At 40.2% G+C, this 22,489-nt stretch overlaps 1 protein-coding gene across 1 annotated transcript in view; it reads left to right on the top strand.

The window, feature by feature from the left end:
- Positions 1–22,489, top strand: part of LOC125452488 (CUB and sushi domain-containing protein 1-like) — a 2,230,063-nt gene that overhangs the window by 1,525,225 nt on the left and 682,349 nt on the right. The window contains exons 10-11 of the mRNA XM_048530978.2: positions 5,241–5,365; positions 13,967–14,088. Of these exons, the coding sequence (XP_048386935.1) occupies positions 5,241–5,365; positions 13,967–14,088 (247 nt within the window). The remainder of the gene's footprint in view (positions 1–5,240; positions 5,366–13,966; positions 14,089–22,489) is intronic.

The following is a 22,489-nucleotide window of genomic DNA, read 5'->3' as shown; positions in this document are numbered from 1 at the left end:
CTGCAAAACTCTATGATTCTATAAGCAATGTAATTGTATAACTTCTGCCACATCTAATGAGGTATATTGTGAGCAGGTTCAATATCTAAATTACTGTGACTGCATAAACTGGACAATTTACAAGGCTATCTAAGGCTTAACAATAGCTTTTGATTGATTTTAGTTAGGCATGGGTATTCAGAATTACAGAGCTAAGGCAGGAAGCTTTATTTAAAATGCAGATCAGTCATACTCTAACTGAATGCTTAAGGGCCTGGCTAGACCACTCCTGTTCATACATTCCTATCTACCTTCTGGCTGCCATCTGAAAAGATTTAACTAGATTGGCCAATTTGGGTGTAAATGCACTGACCTCAATTTAATTAATTAAAAATTATTCATATTTCGAGTGTTGCATCGTGGCAGATGTAAAGCCTCAGAGTTTAAATGTAAAGGTGCAAAGACCAAATGTTTTGAAGAACGCTGTGGTATTCAGTAGTTGCTAAATGTGATAAAATATTTTAAGCACAAAGGTATTTGATAAGCTGATGGTTATCTGACATGTAAATTCAAATTTCCGAGGATTATCCCTCCCCTGTCTCCTTCAGCTCAGTTCCCCAGTTTCTGAGCCTGTTGGACACTCTAATTAGGGTATATTTGATATAATATCCATATAAGAATATTTAAGTTAATGATCATAGCAAATTCTACCTATTCTGAAAGTCACTTTCTACTGCCTCACATTTCTATTGATATCTTACCTACAAATAACAGAACTTAAAGAAAACAAATGGGTCATGAGATTGCTTTATCACCTCCATCCACCATCAACACAGTTAAAACTCCCCAAATGATGCAGCAGAATTGGATAGTTTTGACGTTTCCAATCTCAGAATGGAATTTCAATAGCGATCCCTTGATGTTTGAGAAATTTCTCGATTGCGAAGATTGTTGAGTGGCCCAGACTGGCAGGGATTGGTTTTGCTTTCGAAAGGTTGGTCTGGTCCCTAATTTCTAGAAGCATGAGTTTCCTCCATGCAGATGACAGCTTAAATACACAAAGCTGATTGTAGAAGGATCCCAGGATATTTTTTCCAAAATTATGGTACTCCTGCAGCACATTTTTCTACCAGTGAGAGGAAAAGCGTGTTGTAATTTGTCATGACAAATCACTTAAACTAAGACACATGCTTTGAATGTAATCAGGAAAATCAATACCGCATTTTCCGGAAAAATTTTTTTTTATGAAGGAAGCAATTTTTCTGTGCATAAAGAAGTGTGTTCTTGGTTGTGGGCTTCAACAGATGTGCAGAGTTTCGGAATGCAGATTTTAACTCTTTTGTTCAATAAACCAGTCAGCTATGGCTCTGCATATTATCATTCAGCAACCAAATCTCTGTTGTGTGGCTAAGAGCAAAGTTAGTCTAATTTAAGGATTGTCAGTGTGTGCTCAGCAGTGTAATTTGGGCGTACACTTACCCTGGGATGTGAACTTCCAGCCTAATGTGCATTAAATTGTGGGTCTCTAACCGAGAAGCACTTCAGTTTTAACCAACCAAACCGGCTTAGAATCACAATTATTTTTAACCTTTATGGATCTAAGACTATTGCTCCAACAGAGACTTTGAGAGTGATGCTTAACTACATTGAGATCATCGGAATTCCTAACATGCAGAGTCAGAAAAAAAATCCCTCTAAAATGAAAGCTGAAAAAATCTGCAGAAGCTGGAAATCAGAAACAATCATAGAAATTGCTGGATAAGTGCCACAGGTCTGGCAGGGAAGATTTTGTTGCCCCTTCTAACACAACTAGCCTTGAGAAAAAGGGTAGAGAATTAAGAGCTTTCATTGTCAAAGGAAAATGTTGATATAAGGCTGGTGCTTCCTTGTTTATAAAATTTAATGTGTCTGGGTCTCTTATCTGTTTTCCAGCTCTTTCATTGCTTTTCTGATGAATAAAGTAGGAACATACTGGAAGTATGAAACATTTTGGTTCTAATATTTAGAAATGGGAAATTTGCTGAATTGATTCCTAAAGTTCTTTTACGGGAGGTGGGTTTCACTGGTAAGGCCAGTATTTCTTGCCCCATCCCTAACTGCCCTTGAACTGAGTGTTTTGCTCACCATCTCAGTGAAACATTGACTCAACCACATTGTTGTGCGTCAGGAGTCACACAGACCAGAGCAGGTAGAGGTGGGCAGATGATTGGTGAACTAGATAGCCTCTTAGTTGGTAACATCTCAGTGGTGTAATTACTGAGAATGGCTTTAATTTAAGACTTATTGTTCCAGGTCACTATTTATATTTCCAATCCTTCAGCTGACATGATTCAATGGTAAGATGTATGTTTGTATGTTAGTATCATTTACTGCAAGTTTCGAATCTTGGAATTCTAATTTAAAACTATGCGCTTACCTGTGTGTATAGATTTGACAATTAGCTTTTAATACCGCCAATACCCACAATTCTAAGATTGAGTAAGTTACCTCGTGTTCCTGTGGAACTACCCAGAAAACTTTACAGACTCGGACATCCATTTGTCTTCCATAGCTGTTGGGATGTAATTTGAGAGGGAAGCATCTATCAAGATCCAAAGCGCTGTGAAGTATTTTTATCTCAATAGAGTCATGTGTGCTCAGCGGAGTTCCTAAGAAAAGGAAAATATAGTAATGTCATTAACTTCAAATAAATAAAAAAACTATTGTTGATCCTAGACCAGAGTGCTGGGATACAATCGATGGAAAAGAAGTAACATTCATTGAAGTTTCAAAAAAATAGAAAGGAATTGAACGACTTTCTGGGATAGGATAGCATAAAAAATGAAGCCAAACAGGAGCATAATGACAGGAAAGACCTACAGCTCCATCAGATGAGTTGAAATTTTAAATATTTTAAACTCATCAAAGTATTAAAAACAAGTCTCTCCTGCTTGGTAATGAGCTGAACTGAGTCTTGTTAGAGTATAGCACCAGAAGATCTTTGAATTGTAATGAAATCTGCAAACTCTCTCTGATCCCAATGTAATGCAGTTGCTGTTGTTCAATCCATTAAAAAAAAGTGCTTGAGTCACATCCGCAAGTGTGTTTAAAAATCTTTGAGTCGATGTTATAAGGGTGTAAAAAATTTTCTTCTCCTGTTGGTCTTTATTTCTGTTGTTAATAAACTTCTATTTTGCAGTATTACAGGATTGAGCAAAAATTCCCATATTTTGAAATACTGAATGAAAATCCTTGATTTTTCAAATAGTTTTTAGAAGTTTAAAAAACAGGCAGCTGGGCTATGCTGTAGGAAAACTGCACAGACACAGAGATAGGTGCTTGGGACCATTGTTCAGACCAAAAATCTAGTTTGCACATCCACTCCAAAAGAACAATCACCCAGGCCTAAACCCCACCCAACCCAGACAGAATGGGGCCTCTGCAGATCCCCGACATTCAACGTCAATCAATAGTCATGCACAGAGCTACCAGACATTCCACTTAATCAAAATATACTTTCCCTACTTAGCTATCAGGAAACCAGTTGCCTTAAAAGGGAACGGCAGTAACATTACGGCAATAGCAGATATGGCACAAAGATAAGAAGCCTGTAATTAGTATAATTATAGGCCCTGACCTCACCTGGGAGAGCTACGGTCCAACAACTATCTGCACAGCTATCTCTGGAAGATCATGATGGCATTCCCAAAATCTAATGAAAAAGTCGGTTCCCTGCCAAGGGAACCAATGACAACCAACTGCAGCCAGCAGAACTGACAACCAAAGACCTCTGATAGCCACCGACCTGGCTGACTAGGCGTCAGGCACATCTTGAGGTGAAAGTTGGCTTGTGAAACCACCACAAAGTAAAGAAAACCATTTACTCGCCTGATAAATCTGCTATGCATCCAACCACATCAGCGGATTCAACCCAGGCCCTAGGCTTCATTGAAGCACCAACTACGGCAAGCGGGAACAATTAGCTATGTTTGAAAATCACGTTTATCCCCAGTGGTGAGCTTATAGTCTTGGGACTCCAAAGTATCCAACCACCTAGCAGGGAGAGGAAAGTGGGTGGTTACAGTGCAGTGAACCCCAAGGGTAAGAAGCCTGAAGTTTCTATGAATAAAACTACTGTTTAGCTTCTAATTGTGTTCAATCAGTGTTTAATTTAATAGTGTATTTAGTATTGTCCTCTGTATAATTGATAGTGCCAGTTTAGCAGTTTTGTATTTGCCTTTATTCCGTGTAATGTTTTCACCTTTTACATTTAATAAATACAGAAATTTTTTTGCCCTAAAACACTTGTCTACTGCCTCCTTCATTTCACATTCCCCAAATAAGTCCAGCGTTAGAACAAGAGATCTGGGTGTGATCCGAACCACTGGAAATTAGCAAATTGCTGATCACAAACCAGAACCCCGACAAGATTGCTAAAACAAAGGCTGCAACATTGATTTTGATTGATTGCTGTCACAGGCACTGAGATACAGTGAAAAGTGTTGTTTTGCATGCTTTATAGGCAGATCATACCATACAGAATGCATCGAGGTAGCAGAACAGAGTGCACAATATAAGTTAACAAAATGTGAAGCTGGATGAACACAGCAGGCCAAACAGCATCTTAGGAGCACAAAAGCTGATGTTTTGGGCCTAGACCCTTCGAGAGTCTAGGCCCAAAACGTCAGCTTTTGTGCTCCTGAGATGCTGCTTGGCCTGCTGTGTTCATCCAGCTTCACACTTTGTTATCTCGGATTCTCCAGCATCTGCAGTTCCTATTATCTCTGCACAATATGTGTTACAATTGTTTTAGTAAGAGATCCTTTCAAAATAGTAACAAAAAATTTTAAAATAAGTTAGAACCTATCCAGACAGGTTTCCATCAGGGTTTTGACTTACCTGGTGTTAACATCAACTGGGCGTGTACCCATAATAATGGGGACCACAAGATCATAACAAAATGCTGGTCCTGTTATTCATGATGGTAATGGTCCAGGATTTGGAAGGTGTTGTCTAGGGACCTTTACTAAGTTGCGTGTGAGCCTGTTGCTCCCACATCATCAGCCTGGGTGTCTTGATTGCCAGTACGGTGACATTATCACAGTGCCATTGTTATCCACAGCTCATGGAACCATCATCCTGACTCATTGAATGTCTGAAGAGTTGAATATTTATCATGGGCAATGTCTTTGTGATTCAAAGCATTAAATTGAAGGAAGAAGGGCATGATTCTAATTTCTGAACAGTAGTAACTGTTGCAATCCTGTTTGTAATTCCTTCAGGTTGGGAGCCAGTTTACAGTTTTCATGTGATGACAGCTATGTGCTACAGGGATCCAAAAGCATTACTTGTCAGAAAGTGACAGACACATTGGTTGCTTGGAGTGACCACAGGCCAGTCTGCAGGGGTAAGTGATCAAAAATGGTTTCCAAATCAAGTTACTTCATGTAAAGGACACTGTCACTCTGCTACTGAAATAAAGGCTTTGTTAATTTCCATTTTCACACATAATATACTCATTTAATATCTTCTCCATGTAGAGTATTTGGAAATATGTTAAGTAAATTCCTTGGAGGGTTACAAAAAAAAGTGAAAACAGACTGTGGTTCAAAAATTAACATCTTTTGAGTTGTTTCTTGTTCCTTACAAAACGTGTGTTAAGTGATCCAGTATGTTGTGCACCACTGTGTTATCATAGGAAATGAATCAAGTTGTGAATTAATTATTTGGAATTTATATTCCAGAGAAAGTCTAATCAGTCCAATCAATCTATGCTGGTGCTTATTCTACCAAATGAACCTCCCTCCCACTTTTCACTGACCCTTTCAATGTTTCCACTATATCTTTCTCCCTTTCTTTGAGACCTAACTTTCCCTCAATGTCATCTGTGCTAGTGGTTTCAACCATTCCTAGTTTTCAATAAGATTGCCTGTTCTGGTGGTGTTCTTGGATAAAAATAAACATCTCATCATCATTACCGCTTAGGGCTACAGTTATTTATGGGTACAAGTTTCACATTCCCATCATTCTGGAAGTAAAGAAATTTCTCCCAATTGCTTCAATGCATTTATTAGTGACAGTTCCCAGTTTTGAACTCCCAACAATTGCAACACATCTTTTCCATGCCAAATAAAGTGAGCTCCATCATAATTTAAATAACTTCAATTAGGCCACCTTTTAGTCTTTTACAGGAAAAAAAAACCCCAGCTTGTCCAATCTTTCCTGATAGTATCTTTGTCATTTTTCACCATTTACAGTGCATTCATATTCTATTCTTGTAACATGCAATTCAAAATTGTTGTTATCATCACTGTGGAGATCAGTAAAATAAAAGAAACAAATCTCACAAAATATCTCAATGGAAGAAACCTATGGAGAAGTTTCATTTTTAAATCTGTACTGTAACAATCATTCCAAAGTAGTCGTAAACTAAGCATGAATTAACTGCCAAATAATATTCAATAGATATCACCCATTATACCATAATAGTCAAATAAGGTAGATCTCGCAGCCATCCCTTCATATATTGGCATTAATCTCATCTACTCAAAACTTGCCTCTTTCCAGGTCGAAGTTCAGTTCCTTTATCCATGTTGGAGCAGGGAGTAAAGTTCTTTCTGATAGCTGCTCTTTTTTTTGCCAGATAGCATTGCTGCTCTTTCATTTATGCACCAAGCCAACTGCAACAAGGGTTTCTCTCTAACTGACCTCCCAGCTCAGTGTACATTTTCTTTCAAATCAGTTCTTATTTCGTGAGCAACTAAGTCATGGCTGATTTCGCAGAAGTGATGCCACCACCAAGAATTCCAATTTACAAATTTCTCCTAGAAATTTGGAGGTTTATGGTAAGATTAAATGGGATGTTTTGAGGGTCTTGCCTGCTGGCTGGAGAACCTGATATTGCCTCCTTCAGGAAAGGCCCTCAGAATTAAGTGCTAATCATTCACTTAACTGGACTGTGCTGGTCCTTCCTCAGAAATAAGGGCCTCCTGGGCTTAAGTCCCACAGCTCAGTGCTGCCAGTCAATTAGAAGCAGGCAAATCAATGTTGCCCAGCAGTGCTACCAAGCAGACAGTGGTTGCTGCTAGTACTACAACTCGTTGAGGCCTTAGACTGTCAATACACAAGCACAGGCAAGTCATAACTCCTTGGGTCTAGGCCCAAAACGTCAGCTTTTGTGCTCCTAAAATGCTGCTTGGCCTGCTGTGTTCATCCAGCTCCATACTTTGTTATCTCGGATTCTCCAGCATCTGCAGTTCCCATTATCTCTGATCACAGGCAAGTGATGATGGGAGCATGATCAAGTGCTGGGGGAAAGGGGACAGTCTGAAAGCAAGGGCAAATATTTACCTCTCCCTTCAAGCAATGAGTGACTTTCAATGATAGACTCGCATGGGAGCCGAAAAGTAAGCCTGATTGTGTTTGTTTCTTGGATTCCCTGCATTGCAAGCCCATCACCCGTTGCTGAATCAATATGAAAGGCAGCAGACTGAGACTTTTATGTGGGCAAACATTGACTGCTTAAGAACCTTGTTTCATCATCGGCTCAGCAGGCTACTTGAGTAACTTACTGCAACAGATGTAATCAGGGCAAAAGCAGGAGGGTGGCAGAATCCTTACCCACCATCCTCTTCCGTGAACAAATGCCACAGCGAGTGCCAAAATCAGTTTCCAACTTACATAATTCTCCAGCCCGGACTCAACATTTGAAATATGGGTTAATCAAAATCCCATATAAGTTTAACAATGCTCCTCTGCTCTTCAATTTCAATTCCTTGGGAAATAAACCATGGCACTTTGCTTGCAGTCTCTGTGGCTCAGCTCCAGCTGCCACTTATTTATATTGAAATGAATTTGCCAATTAAACAATCCCACCTCCAGAAGCAAAACTTGGTGTCCTTCAGAAATGTGAAAATTGTAAATCAGATTCCCAAATTCAAATCTTTTAACAAAAGAGTGAATAGCAGTCATGCCAGTGTCAATTCCCGTGGAACACTATTTTCTACCTTTTGCAAATTTGGGTAATCCATTCCCCTTCATTTTCTGCTTTCTATTTTGCAGGCAGTTTATAGTTCACTCCATTACTTTCCCTTGATTTCAAATTCTCTTGCCAGAGTCTATATGACAGACCTTTTAAAAGTCTACGTGCGTTGCATCCACTGTTTTACCCTTGTCGACTGTGTCTCTGTTACTTAATTGAAAAATTCCAGACAGTTAGATCAACGTTACTTTTACTATTGAAGCTCTTCTAATTAACTTGTTATATTTTTGGTTCATAATATGCATAACAAATGTTACCCAAGAAAGATGTATGGTCCTTTATCATGGTGTGCCACAAAATGAATCCCTAATCTTAATCAAATTAACACTGAGGAAATTAGGCACATTCCCAAAGACAAATAGGACAGGAAAACAACATGTGCACAAACTGTTCCAAGCAACCCACAATGAAGTTGTAGCATGGTTACAAATGAGCATCATCAGAAGCCTCCTGGCTGGCTATCTGCTGTCCCCAATTCTAGCATATGAAAAAAGAATGTTCCACATTTTCTTTGTGGCTTATTTCAGTGTAATTTTTTTTAGCTTGCTCCAACCTCTCAACTCGGTTGTCAATACTTGGGGTGATGGAAAGAAGATGTCATTGGGACAGATCAAACTGAGTTTTGTCACAAAAGTGGAATGCTGTAGATATGGGAAATCTGAAGCAAAAGCAGAAAACATTGGAAATACTCATCATGTCAGGTGGCATTCCTGGAGAGGGAAACTGTGAGACGTCTTTATTTAGTCTAATGGTTCTGGACGAGATATCAATGGCACACAACAGTTTGGATCCTCTTCCACCAAATGTGGCGCACCTTTATTAGCTGCTTAACAATAATGCATCGTCACAATGACACTGGTTACTTTGGAGTCCTGTGAGCTGTGGTCTGTCTCAGTGTAGTCAATTTATTGATGATTCTCCAAGCTTATCTTCACAGCAGCTGTCCAAACCACTGTGCTGCCTGCAAAAGCATTTTTTTCTGAGGGCTTCTTTGTACGTTTGTCTTGCTATGTCTGTTTGTCACATAATGTTATACCTATTTTGACCCATGTAATTGGTTTTGAATTACATTACAGTCCTGTTGGAAGCTGTATTCTATCTAGACCTGAATTTCAAGGTAATGCTTAAGTAAATACAGGCAGCTATCTGGTGTTCTATCACCATCATCCATTTTAATCTCCAGTGTTGGAGCGAAGAAGGTATTTTTGTGATCACATGTAATGGGGCGACATTTCTCTTTTGGCTCTGGTACTATTTTAAGATCAATATGTAGACTCTTGCAAATTTGAGTAAGTCTGTGATGTGGCCAAATTTCCCAATCTACCTTTCTTGTTTTCGAAATCACATTGTAGTTCTTCAGTCGGGGTACCATTTCACCTCCAGTGTTCAATTTCTCGACAATTGGACAAAATCAGCAGAGGACTCCAGCAACACTAGTTTAAGCTGATAATTTGAAAGGAGAAAAGTTCACTTTAAAGTAGATAGTACACTACAAAGTGCACTGGTGTAGTTGGGACAAGATGTCCTAAAGATCTTGATACTTCTTTGTGCAATAACATGGAATAAACTCAGCAGATTCACTTGAGCTGGTGAGTCTCGGCAAGCTGAACAGTATTTAAAGTATTAATACTTATAATAGATCAATTCATCTTATTTGAGTCTTGAGTGATGCATCCTCTGGTTAGAATCCTTTACTTGACTGGGTGACGCACTTCCCTTCTTTATGAGAACAAATCAGCCTCAACAAGCAGTGAAAGAAAGGAGGTAATCACTTCTGGAACATTAATGTGATCAATCCATTTATCCTCAAAATGATGACACAGTACATTTATGAGAGGCTGGGTTGCAAGTATATATTTCTTTCTGATTTCTTTTACTTTCATTTTGAAATATCACCTAGCTGCAGAGCAGAAACAGAATGCACAAGTATCATAATTACAGAATTCATCAGTACAGACTGATGAGTATAAAGCCTTTGTATATCATTCATTTGGAGAAAAACCATAGCAACAGTAGCAATATAAATGCTTGTCACATCTGAGTAATCCCTGAGTGGATTGTTATTCATCTCTTGGAGAGCATGTTTTTCCTGCGCATCTGCAGCTTAGAAACACAAGAGAGAATTTGCTTGCATGGAAAAGCTGATTTAGAAGATTCCACCTTTAACAATTAAATTAGCTTCTGGTTTCAATTTGAAAAAATAAAATCTCTGTACAATGTATTTTTAATTTCATAGAAAATTTTAAAGCTTTTGTATTCTGTAATCTATTACACCATAGCTACAATGTTTCTCCTTCTATCAGAAGAACTGATCCTGATTTACATGTGAGCAGAAATTCTGTTTATTTCAGGATGTGAAACATGAAAAACCATCTTCGCTGTACAATTTATATTCAATGCTCAACTTATGATGATTTCCCCTCAGTTGTCCTCACTGAGCCTTTGAGAAAACATCAATAAAAGGCACTTTATGCGCCAATACATTTTGATAGTTCCCCCAGTATTTCTCATGGTAGAATGGATTGGTGCTTCTATTCTGTTGATGAGCAAGTTCAGTCTGGGCTTGGTCAAAGGAAGGGTTTACAGACTGATAAGCAGTGGCTGGACTTTACTCTGGGCTTGGAAAAATCTAACCTGTGTCCTTGCATAGATCTTGCACACCTACTCCATGTATGATTTCTTACATCATTTTTGTAGTGACTGGGTTCTCAGTTAGTTTATAAGCCCCCATGCCCCACCGAATATAGGAGGAACCTGCGTGTGGAGGTGGGAAGTTAGAATGACCAATTCACTTCTCAAACACTAACTCCCAACAGTCTGCAAAGGCCCACTTTCCCCACTTCCGCAATAATGCCCCATGCCCTTCACATTGCCCATGCCACCTTTCCAATCTCATGTATTCTCCGTGCCCTGTTAAATCACTCATACTACTTCAAAACCCCCACATTTATTTTATAGCCACTCACCCAATATGCAGTTCTCAGCTTCCACAGAATACGCATGGAAGGTGTTTTACAATGTATGGGAAATGGTGGGATGGAGATTAACCTCTCACCAAACCTCCATAGGTTTGATTCTGAAGGAAAGGAACAGTTCAGGCATATGATTTAAAAGGAAAAAAAGTACTTTGAATACCTATAATCCTTTTTGCTTGTGTTTAACGTAGCAGGGATCACATCAAAGTACCATGTTCTTGAAACTGGCATCTATTCATAGATGAATGCTGTACCTAATGTGCTAAAACTCATTGTGTTTGAAACTAAGCCAAGCATTCAGTGTAGTCCAGCTAGATGTCTATGTGGAGGAAAGTGGCTATTTCATTTTCAAAGCAGATTCCGTCAATCAGTATAGGAAAGCAGGTGGTTCGTATTGTTTTTTTCCAAGCGTCAAGACCATTGTAAAATCAGCTTGAGGCATTTAAGTGACAGTCAGAAAGATGACAGCACATTTTGCTACATTTTACACTGCCTTATGATCCATTCTCTAATGGTTGTGAACAATTGAAGAAGCCTTGTCAATGCAAGTGTCAAGTTGCTTTCAAGGATAGATCTCAAAGATGAATTGTTGCATTAAAGGACCCAGCAGTACAGTGTTGACCTTCCAAAACCTCACTGCACCAAATGAAAATGATATATGAGACAAAATCCATTTTTTGCACACCCCCTCCCCATTTAAAATGGGAAACTCAACCGCTATAGCACTAACCATTCCCAACCTGCAAAAAAACCAGAGAAAATGGTTCAGGGCTGAGACCGTGGGGGAAAAATTATTTCCTCCAAAAATAAATACCAAAATGTGCACCAGTTAAAAATTCAGACACAGTTTCTTCATAAATAGGAAAGTAAACCTACGTTACAGTACATGTAAATTGAACCTACGTGATATAGAAAATGACACCAACGCATTTCACAGGAGCTTTATCAAGCAAGCTTTCACATTGAGCCAAACAATTGAGGGCTCATCACCAAATGCTTGGACAAAGATATAGCTTTTAATGGGCATCTTAAAGGGAGAGAGGGGTTTACAGATGCATAGCAGTTTGGAGAAAGAATTTGAGTTTTTTGGATGTAGTTAGTTTAGGACACAGCCATCTGTGGTAGAACAGTCAAAAATCCAGAATGCTGAGCAGGTGTGATTTAAAGAAGTCCCAATGAGTTGCTGGAATGGAAGAGGTTATAGTGATTGTGAGGAAAGAAGCCTTGGTGGGAATTGACAAGAGGGAAAGCGCTGTCAAATCTGGTTGCATCAATGTACAAAGCCAAACGGATAAAAACCTAAATAGGAGTTTCTTCCCATGTCTTAACTGAATTATGTGATTGAGTACGAAAGATAAAGAGAAGGCTTTCTATTCTTAAACACATTGGATAAGATATGTAAATGCCAATTGCAAATTTCTGTCTTTTCAGTTCAGACAGGAACTTTGATAAGCTGTACAGTTTCTAATACCATTGAGTCATACTGGAAGTCCCAGAAGTCCTGCCGCTGGTCAATAATTTACTAAAGATGTCTGCAGTGTTAACCCTGTTTCTCTTTCTCCAAAGTTGTTGCCTAATCTGCTCAGGTTTTCTTGTGTTTTCATTCATCATTCTCCCTTTGAAGTGTTAGCCAACTATTTACCTCTTTCTCACCTCATCCCATCCTCCTCTGATGCTTACACATAAACAGGTTCCAGCAAGCATTGTCCTGGAAGCAGAGGCAGTGAATTGCTTATCTCCTCCCTTGCTGAGGGAGCCTGAAACCACTTTCATATCTCTCTTTGCCTCAGCGGTTGGGATCTGTGAAACTCTGCTTAGGGGTGAATTTGGTACCTTTTTGGTCTACAGACTACTCACTGCCCAGTAAATATTCCAAGATAACAAAGTGTGGGGCTGGATGAACACAGCAGGCCAAGCAGCATCTTAGCAGCACAAAAGCTGACGTTTCGGGCCAAGACCCTTCATCAGTTATGAAGGGTCTAGGCCTGAAGCATCAGCTTTTGTTCTCCTAAGATGCTGCTTGGCCTGTTGTGTTCATCTAGCTCCACACTTTGTTATCTTGGATTCTCCAGCATCTGCAGTTCCCATTATCTCTGACCCCAGTAAATATTTCAACTGATTTGGGCAAGCAGAGGAAACTGAATATTCGGCCAGGATTACTGCTTTAGAACCAGGCTTGCTGCATTAACTGATTCATGATTTGTAGATCCGACTGTCTTTAACTACACTATGGTACACAGCACAGTATCAGCTGACCGCATGTTGGTCAAAAAATACAAAAACTGGATCTTTTAACTTACTGAACCTCAGGTAAAAAAGTGTATGGACAGAGCAGTTAGACTGAGGATCGTGTCTGTGACTTCTTTTGCTGTTTGTTACATCCAATAAAGTGAGAAGTCATGGAGGATGTTTGGTTTAGTGCTGTTGGAGGACCTTTTGAGGAGAGGAAGTATAGCTGAGGAAACAAAATTAAACACTCTTTTATTATCTCTGTTTCCCTCTGCACTCATTGATTCATGTTGTGGCACAGTTCTACAAGTAATTCTAACTTGCTGGTTGCTCATTCAAATGACTATTCTTGCTGTCTAAGAGGCACTCTGCTGGACATTGTGTTTAAGCTGGATTCCAAATCCCACCACCTGATATTGACCTGTGACTTTTCTAATAGAAATCAGTGACATTGAGAATAACTGCCTTCCAGCCAACAATTCTATGTATCACAAATCTAACATGCAGGATAGAACTTCTCTCACTGTACCTCAATGATATGTCTTAATCTCAGATTCAGAGGAACAATCATCCAAACATCAACATGATATGATTATTTTCCTCACCAAACATTCCCTGTGGTCTTTCTGAAAGAGAGTTTCCAGTGCTATGTTGTTTTCATATGCGGATTTGTGCTCTAGACGTTTCTGTTTTTGAGAAATTTCACTTACTGTTGTCTTTGGGTTACTTAAATACAAATCTCGTATTTTCTGTTCCAATTTAGCGAGAACATGTGGCTCCAATCTCCGAGGACCAAGTGGCACCATCACATCCCCTAATTATCCAGTCCAATATGAAAACAATGCTCATTGCGTCTGGGTTATCAGTGCTACAGACCCTGATAAGGTAGGTTATCTCACCGGCTTGTGGCTTATCACTTTTTTAAAAAAAGCTATCTTTGTACCTTTCCAAACGAATGGGCCAATAACCATCAATAGAAAGAGGATATTGTTAACATTGGAACCAGTCGATAAATCTCAAGGCAAGTACAGGTAGAATAAATTGCGCTCGATCGGTTTGTTGACTTTAGTACTGTTTGTCATTTCCCTCTGAAATACAAGATTCCTCATCACTTCATCTTGCAGCTTAACGAGAACAGAAGTTGGCGTATGGATATTTCAGACTGTGGAAATGTTAACCTGTCAGTTGAAATTTGGACAGGCATGCATAGATTTCCATTGTAGCCTCTTGGGTGAACAGTGCAGCCTCACTGCTGACAAATAAAGACTAAGGTTGATGTTTAGCATGGTTTTTCCTCCCAAACGCTTCACTTGGCAGAAATGGCATGTGGAATGGTTTAAAATCAGCACTGTCCACTTATAACTGCCGCCATTCCCGGTGGCATTTTATCTTTGTTGGCTGTGAAGGCAGTCTGAACAGCAGACAAGAGCCCTGAGTCACTCGAGATACTGTTGGGGCTTAAATTTATCAGAAGTAGTCAGGCCTGCATGATGTGAAACCTGCTGGAGAGATACTGTGGGATGCAACACAGCGGGTGAAAGGGGCCAGTGGGTATCATATTTTAATCTTTTGGCAATACCCTTCAGAGCGAGAACAAGCTGATGCAAGTCCTCCCTAGCCCAGAATTCTGGATACTTACACCCTTTTTGGAACGTTCCTGCCCACCTCAATGGAGCTGTTAACTTGTGCTAAAGACTTTGGGCCCCAAGGTGGTAGTCAGCTTCCGTTCCAGTTCACACTCCCATCTACCAACCTTGACTTTTTTTCCGATTGGCTATGTGCAGGATGAAGCTTGGCACCTGAAACACTCTCACCTTGGATCCTTTGGAACTTCTGGGCATGCCATCTGTGTCAGAGCCTCCCCTCTGTGCACATGGCACAACAAAATCTTCCCCGTAATCTTTGTTCTGTATTTGCAAATGCATGCTGTAAAGCGGTAAGGCAATAATGAAAAAGAGTTCCATAAGTTAATGGTACAAGTACAGGACTCTACGTTGACAGTGTTGGGTCCAGAAATGGCCCCTCACTGTCACCTGCACCCTTGCTATTCTCCTGTCCATATTTGTAAGCAGTAGATTTATGTTGACACTTTTCTCTTCAATTAAAGATTATGACAAGAAGCGCATTTTAAAGTGCCCTCCTCTGATATTCAGCTATTCTCTGTTGAAGCTGATGAATCTGTCTTTGCAATTTGTTTCCACAAGGGAATACAGTTCCATAGATGTGAAGTTGCACATTAGTAGGTGCATGACACTAACCTATATAACTAACAAGATAACTAGTGAGAAATACTGGTTTTGTTTTTGCACTCTAAGGTAAGGATAGTGGAGCTACTTATAGTATTCCCTTTGTAACCTTGAACTAATGTTGTTTCTGGTCATCTTGATTTGGCATTATACTTCACATTATACTTATCCATTCACAAGATCGGCGGGGAAAAGCACTGATTTTAACTTAAGAAAATGATCAACCGTTGATGCAAAGCATTGGTCAAGCCTCTTTCAGCATATTCTGTACAATTTGAGCTGTTTCATTTTGTTCAGGACATAAAAACCATGAGAAGAACAAAGCATAGAGTTGTCACGACGACAGCAAGAATTGGGGCAATTGCATTTGTGTGAGATAAACTACGACAAAAGCTTATTAAGCGAAACAGGGAAGGTCAGAAGATGATTTTGAAATGTGAAGTTCCTTGACAGAGTGATTAATTAAAGACAGACTCCTTCGGTTACAGGATCAGTTCCAAGTGATCCTTTATTTAACGTTGTCATAAAGAGAGAGGTTGGGATAAATTTCTTGAGATTAAAAGTGCCTGAGACAGAAAGAATCTGCCCTTTTATAAAATAGGATTAACATTTTGAGAAGTGGAACAAATTATGCAGTGCAGTTTATTCCAGATTGCTCTAGCAAAGAACCAGTATGGGGATAAAGGATTGAGTGGTCTTAATCCCCGCTGCAAACTTCCATGTGATCCTATTGTGATTGAGCTTCTAAGTCAGCGTGAGGATTGTGTGTTATGTTTTGCAAAATTAGAATGCTGATCAGCAGAGATTAGTTTGAGGCTTGTGGTTGAATTATACAGATGACCTTTAGCTAATGGCTTTATTTTATCTGGGGAATCATACTCAGTGAAGGCTCCGTTTCTTGAATTATACACCAAGATTTTGTTTCATTGGTTAGGTCTGGAGAGAGTGTCATGGGTAGATCAGAATGCTCTTGCAGTCAACGGAGGTTAAGAGCCATCAAATCAGAATGCAAATTGCCTGAGATTCTGTTGAACATTTACACAATGCGCTTTTGGAACTTGCAATACAGATTGTTGGAGAAAACACAAGTTAATCCCGAGTCATTAGCTGTACACATTACTGGGTGAACAACAATGGCAGTTGGGGTTCCCTGGTGATGAAGTGGTTGAATGCACTGAGATAGTGACACTGTGATAGACCTGAGAGTCATCAGAATCTAATATAAAGGTGGAAACTGCACAAATGCTTGATTTATGTCAGCTGCAATATCCTGCAGTGTTAAGCCTGCCTTATTATCTAGATGACCAATTGCATTCTTCTGGGTCAAACTGCGCTAAAGTGCCAAAAACAAGACCCCACCCTCCAAAAAAAGCAATATGACAGGTGGCAGCAGGAGTTAACTGTGCAGAAGATTTCAATTGGGTATTCATCAAGTTACTAGTGCAGCAATTCAACCATGAACAGCCTCTCTCAGCTGACACCTAGGCTCCACCTTTTAAAGTGGGCAGGAGAAGAGGTGCACACATTGTCTAAAGCAATTGGTACACCTGCAGAATCCAGTAATTTGCAATTTTGAGGGATATAACAAAAAGGGCCTCGTTTGTGTGAAAGCTTTCCAAGCCTTGGGGCAACTTCTGACCAAACCCGCATCCAACTTTGCAGTTGTATGCAAACATTTGGTGGTGGGATCCACTTGTAGAACTAGCTGCTGACAGCTACAGGGAGTAGGAGCCCTGGGAGGTGAGGGGAGCAGAGTTCCGCTGCTATTAGGAATGTTTATTTGAATGTACAGGGAAGGGCTTAAATTTTCATTATGGCTCTATAGTGGCCACTTTTGCTCCACCTCGCCTGCAATGAAGGGAAATTTATTGAAACTTACCTGGTCCTCTTCTAGTTGGAGACTCCAAATGGTGCTTCTGCTATCAGACTACAGCCAATGCAGTGCTCTCCCTGACTAGTATTAAGATTCGATTACAGTGTTATCAAGCTACAAAATTTAAAAATAAAGTTAATCTTGGCCTGTCTACAATGGGACCCTCAGCCAACTTTAAAGTTGGCAGAGGCAACAGGCAGGAATGGAGTGACTCCTGGCTGTTAAGCCAATTTAACCAACCTTAAACTCTCCAGTGGGGAAAAGAGACTAATATCCTAACGCTGCACTTGTTTGCATAGATTAAAATTGGCATTGCACTATGCAGCAAGCTGACTACAGTGAAGGCGCCACATACAGTGAGGTGTCACTGCTTGTCTTGGCCCATCAGTTTCCAAGGCAACAATGAATGCAGTGACAAACTCAGTAAGCTGGTAGTCATTCTGAATGCTGCAGTGTGGGGAGTGCTGCCTGGCTTATTATTTACCAGCCCCCTGGTTCTGTCACTGGGCTTTTATGTCGTGGAACGTCATGTGGTGGAAAACACAGGAGGCAGATGCTTCAGAGGCAAATAAAAACTGATTTTATTGAAAATCAAGCAATTGAATATATTTGCAGGAAACAAGAATATCCAAACCCATCTATCTCTGACTGAGACCTTTCTCCCAGTTAACTCGGTGATAATGGGAACTGCAGATGCTGTAGAATCCAAGATAATGAAGTGTGAAGCTGGATGAACAGAGAGAGAGAGAGAGAGCTCTCTGATGAAGGGTCTCGGCCCGAAACATCAGCTTTTGTGCTCCTGAGATGCTGCTTGGCCTGCTGTGTTCATCCAGCTTCACACTTCGTTATCTTGGATTCTACAGCATCTGCAGTTCCCATTATCACTCATAAATTTGAAGATCTCTGTTACGTCATAGCTCAGCCTTTTTTTCCAAGAGACAGAATGAAGGCCCAGCCTTTCAGTCCTTTCCTGAAACGTATTCTCATGCATTTCAGATATCATCCATGTAAATCTTGCACTCCCAGTAATGCTCCTATGTCCTTTCTACATCATAGCTGCAAGAAATGCAGGCTGTGCCCTGTGTTGTAATTAAGGTTTGATACAAGTTTGAACATAATATGCAGACTTTTCAATTATATCCCTCTAGAAATAACGCTTAGTGTCTGTTTTGCATTTATATGGCTTTCCAACTAGTGGCTCTCTGCTGTTCTATTTGTGGCAAATGGCTACGCATATGTGTTAAAATATCTGTCAACAGTGGCCAATGAATGAATAAATGAATGAGAAAATGAGTAATGCAATTTGTGACCAGTTGTGGAGCATTAGAAAATTTCAAAATCTATGGGCAGTGCAAGACAAGTTTGTCAATTATGCATGCCCCATGATAACTAAATGCTCCTACTCTACAATCTGGTGCTGTGCATTTTCCTGAGAGATAGAAAAAAAAAGGAGAAAAATCCTTTGGCTGATGTGGGAGAAAAATACTCCTCAGACAAATCCCTAGTCCTGAGAGAGAAAGGCCCATAGGAAAAAAAAACGTCTCTGCATCTCTCTGCAGATCAAAATCTGTCCAATCTATCAACTCAATGGGCAAAGATTGTTGAAGTGCATCAATGATCAGATCCCTCACAGCCCATATCATGCTGCCACAAAGGAAGTTCTCAAAACAGGATGATTTTTCCATTACCTGGAAATGGAATTGCCCAAAGATTTTGCAATTGAAGTTGAAGGACTCCGAACAGATAGGCAGCAATAGTGAAGTGAAAACTGTGTTGAAATATGAATATGCAATTATATACCATCACCATCATTTCAAAATTTAAGTGATGCATCTAAAATGGTGTTGATAGCTACAGTAATTATCCTAACTTTTGAAAGTGGCAGATAATTGGAACAATGTTTTTTAAAGACTTTTTTTGTATTTCTTATGTTCCATCAGGCATAATTCTTAGGGATGTGTAGAATATTTTACAATTGTATAGCATTTGATTATACACTGAGGGTGGAGTCTTCATACCTCAGAGAATTATTCTGGGACATGTCTGTCTCTGCTTAGTTAGCTTGTGGACTCTTTAATGGTTTGGGTGGCGACACATTACTTAGAATGAAGCAGGACTTCAAGAGAAGGAAGTTTCATCTCATAGAGCTGCGAACCAGTCACTGCCTTCGAACCACATGAAGATCCATGGACATTTCTGCTACTGCAGGAGGCCCAGGAGGAAAAAGAATGAAGATGTCCCAGACCCAATAATATCTGAAATCTCACCAGGGCCAGATTAGTAGAACCCAGGAGTGTGGTGTTAAAATACATTGGACAGGAAGGGTGAAGGCTGGACATGGAGAGACATAACAATCTTGGGGGGGCGAGTTAGCACATAGGGCCATGCAAGAGGTACTTCCACATCCAGGCCATCCTTCACTGACCAGGTTAAACCTACCCTGCTGTAACTTTTGTCAAAGATATGTCCTGGTGATAGTTCAACCGGAAGGACTGAGGGACAAGACCTTTGATTGCCTACTGAAAGCATCAGTTAGGTAGGGGTTGGAAATTTACCCAATCTCCTCCACAAGCCCATAAAATTCTGGTAGGAGAATGGGCAGGTGGGCTGGTAATAATGAAGCTGCTGATAGTATAGCATCCTAATATAGGAGTCCCACTCTTCCATTTTCCCAACCATGGGAGTTTTATTAACAGCATTCTACACATAAACACAAAATCCATTACTGACTCAGTTCTCTACCTCAATCCTCATGCACACAATGTGTGTTTAACAAGGTGATTTTCATTTTGACAGTAGTTCAATCGGAGGATATTCTGTTGAAAGTTGAACGAAGCTTCCTGACAGCTAAGAAATCAAAGACACAAATTATCGGAAATCTGAAAACTTGTGGCTGGTTATTTAAGAGATTGGTATTCATTTAGGTTCTCAATGATTTGATTACATTTAGAGCTTCAATCTTGAAGAAGAGGAGACAAGTTAGGAGTTAAACGAGAGATCTCTGCTTTTACAGTCACGGTCACTTTAACCATTGTACTCATGCTGCAGAGATTCATAAATGTACAAGCAGGTGACTGGAGATTTATATTCTGAGTTAAATTTAATCCAATTTATAGGGAAGCAACGAGTGAGCAGGGGCCTCTCCAAGCATCGAGGAAACCTGGATTTGTTGGGAGTGCACAGGAACAGCAATGTTTAATGGCACGATCTCATTGGAGTCTTTTTACTGTTTCCTACCCAATAGGAGTGTGTGAGGGGCAACTGTGTACAGTTTGGACTTGACTATAGTGTGGGTTCAGATGACGTGTAGTTTGGCTGGGCTGGGGATGGGTGCAGTCAGAGATCAATGCGGATTTGCTTATAGGTTGGGAGGAAACACTTTTGTTCTGCCCAGCCCTACGAGGGGTGCTAGAAAATCACAAACCTTTGGCAAACAGTATCCCCCTCCTTCCTTCAGATTCTGGAATTCCTAAGCCCTGGGTAATGCTTACTGGTGTTAAATTGAAATTGATGATAAAATCTGAGATGAGCAGCTCAAATTAAATATATTATTATAAACCGCATTATGCACTGAACTCAGACTCACCAAGTTAAATTGAAAGTAGGTAAGCGGTAGTCCGGCACACAGTTTTTTTTTCATATTTAATGACTCCCCACTCTGACACTATACTGTCTGATTGGTGAAAATTACACGACTTCTGCTGTTTGCTTCTGAACCATAAGTTCCTGTAGGCTCTAGAATCAAAGCAAAGTATGTAAATGTTGGAGATCTGAAATAAAACAAACAGTGTAAAGAAGTAATGATGAAGGGTCTAGGCCCGAAACCTCAGCTTTTGTGCTCCTGAGATGCTGCTTGGCCTGCTGTGTTCATCCAGCTTCACACTTTGTTATCTTGCAAAGAAGTAGTTGTGAAGATATGGAAAGCAGTTTAATAGTCCATGCCCACAGTGTTCACTGATGATCCATTTGACTTGTCAGGACTTGTTGCTCCTCGATACTACTTCTCCACTTGCTTACAGAAGGCACAAAGCAACTGGTTAAGACTTACAAAGTCACTGACCTGCTGGTTAATATCCATAGTTTGCACAGGAGGGGTTACTGGACCTGAAATATTAACTCCACTTTCTTCCACAGATACTGCCAGGCTTGCTGATCTACTCTTGCAATTTCTGTTTTTGTTTGGGAGAGAGTGCCCTGGATGGGCTAACTTTCATTTTGGGGCAGAGATGCAGGTGTCAATGAGAATTATACCATCACCCTCACAGACAGTATGGAGGCAGCCATTGGCTCCACAGGACCTCATGTTATTCAATGTGACTGTGCTCAGCCCCAGGGTTTTCTGTAGACTCGACGCCAAACAATGTTCCCTCTGCTCTGATATTCCACTCACAGCAATTGGCTTTGACACACTATCGTGGTATGACTTCAGGTCCTGCAATTTACTGCCACACATGGGCCTCTTCCTGCACCACTGCTGGAAACAGTGGCCACGCAGTTCAGTCTGAGACTTTTGGAATTTGGGCTCTGGTGCCATGATGGAGAAGTCAGAATTGTTCCCATCCCAATGAAAATTCAGGCTCAAGTCCCTACAATCTGTTTCGAGTGGAGGCAAACAATTTCAATGGTTTCATTTCAGTTGATCAATTTTTGTTGCATTCTGAAGAACTTGCAAAACTCATGTGAGTTCAAAGATGGTGCTCAGTACAGCAAGCGGAGCGCTTCAGTTTAATTGCAAAGGATTCTGTCAAGTTCCTTTTGGACAGTTCCCACTGAAATATTGCATTGTTAAATAATTAATTGACTGCAAAAAGTTTGCTCATGTATGGAAGCAGGAAGGTGGGACTTAACCAGCCTTTCAGCAATAGGCTAGGAGGCAGAAAGACCAGAGATATGGCAAGGGAAGGTGTTGGGGTACTCAGTATCTGCTTGCAATCACATCATGATGAATGAAATGCCTAATCCCAGTTCTATGATTTGGCCAACAACTTTGAGAGCAGACTGCCATCCTTCATTCCATTAATGACCCTTCGAATACCCCAAAGTAGGGCTAACTTCTCCTTTTGGCTCCCCTTAGTGACACTACCGTCACCGCTATAAAATTGAGCTGAGAGACAGTCCACATTAGTGCTGCTATGTATCTCAAAGCTAACCATTCTGCATCTCATTA

This window comes from Stegostoma tigrinum, chromosome 4 (genome assembly GCF_030684315.1).
Source record: "Stegostoma tigrinum isolate sSteTig4 chromosome 4, sSteTig4.hap1, whole genome shotgun sequence".
NCBI lineage: Eukaryota > Metazoa > Chordata > Chondrichthyes > Orectolobiformes > Stegostomatidae > Stegostoma > Stegostoma tigrinum.
This window is presented reverse-complemented; position numbering and strand designations above follow the sequence as displayed.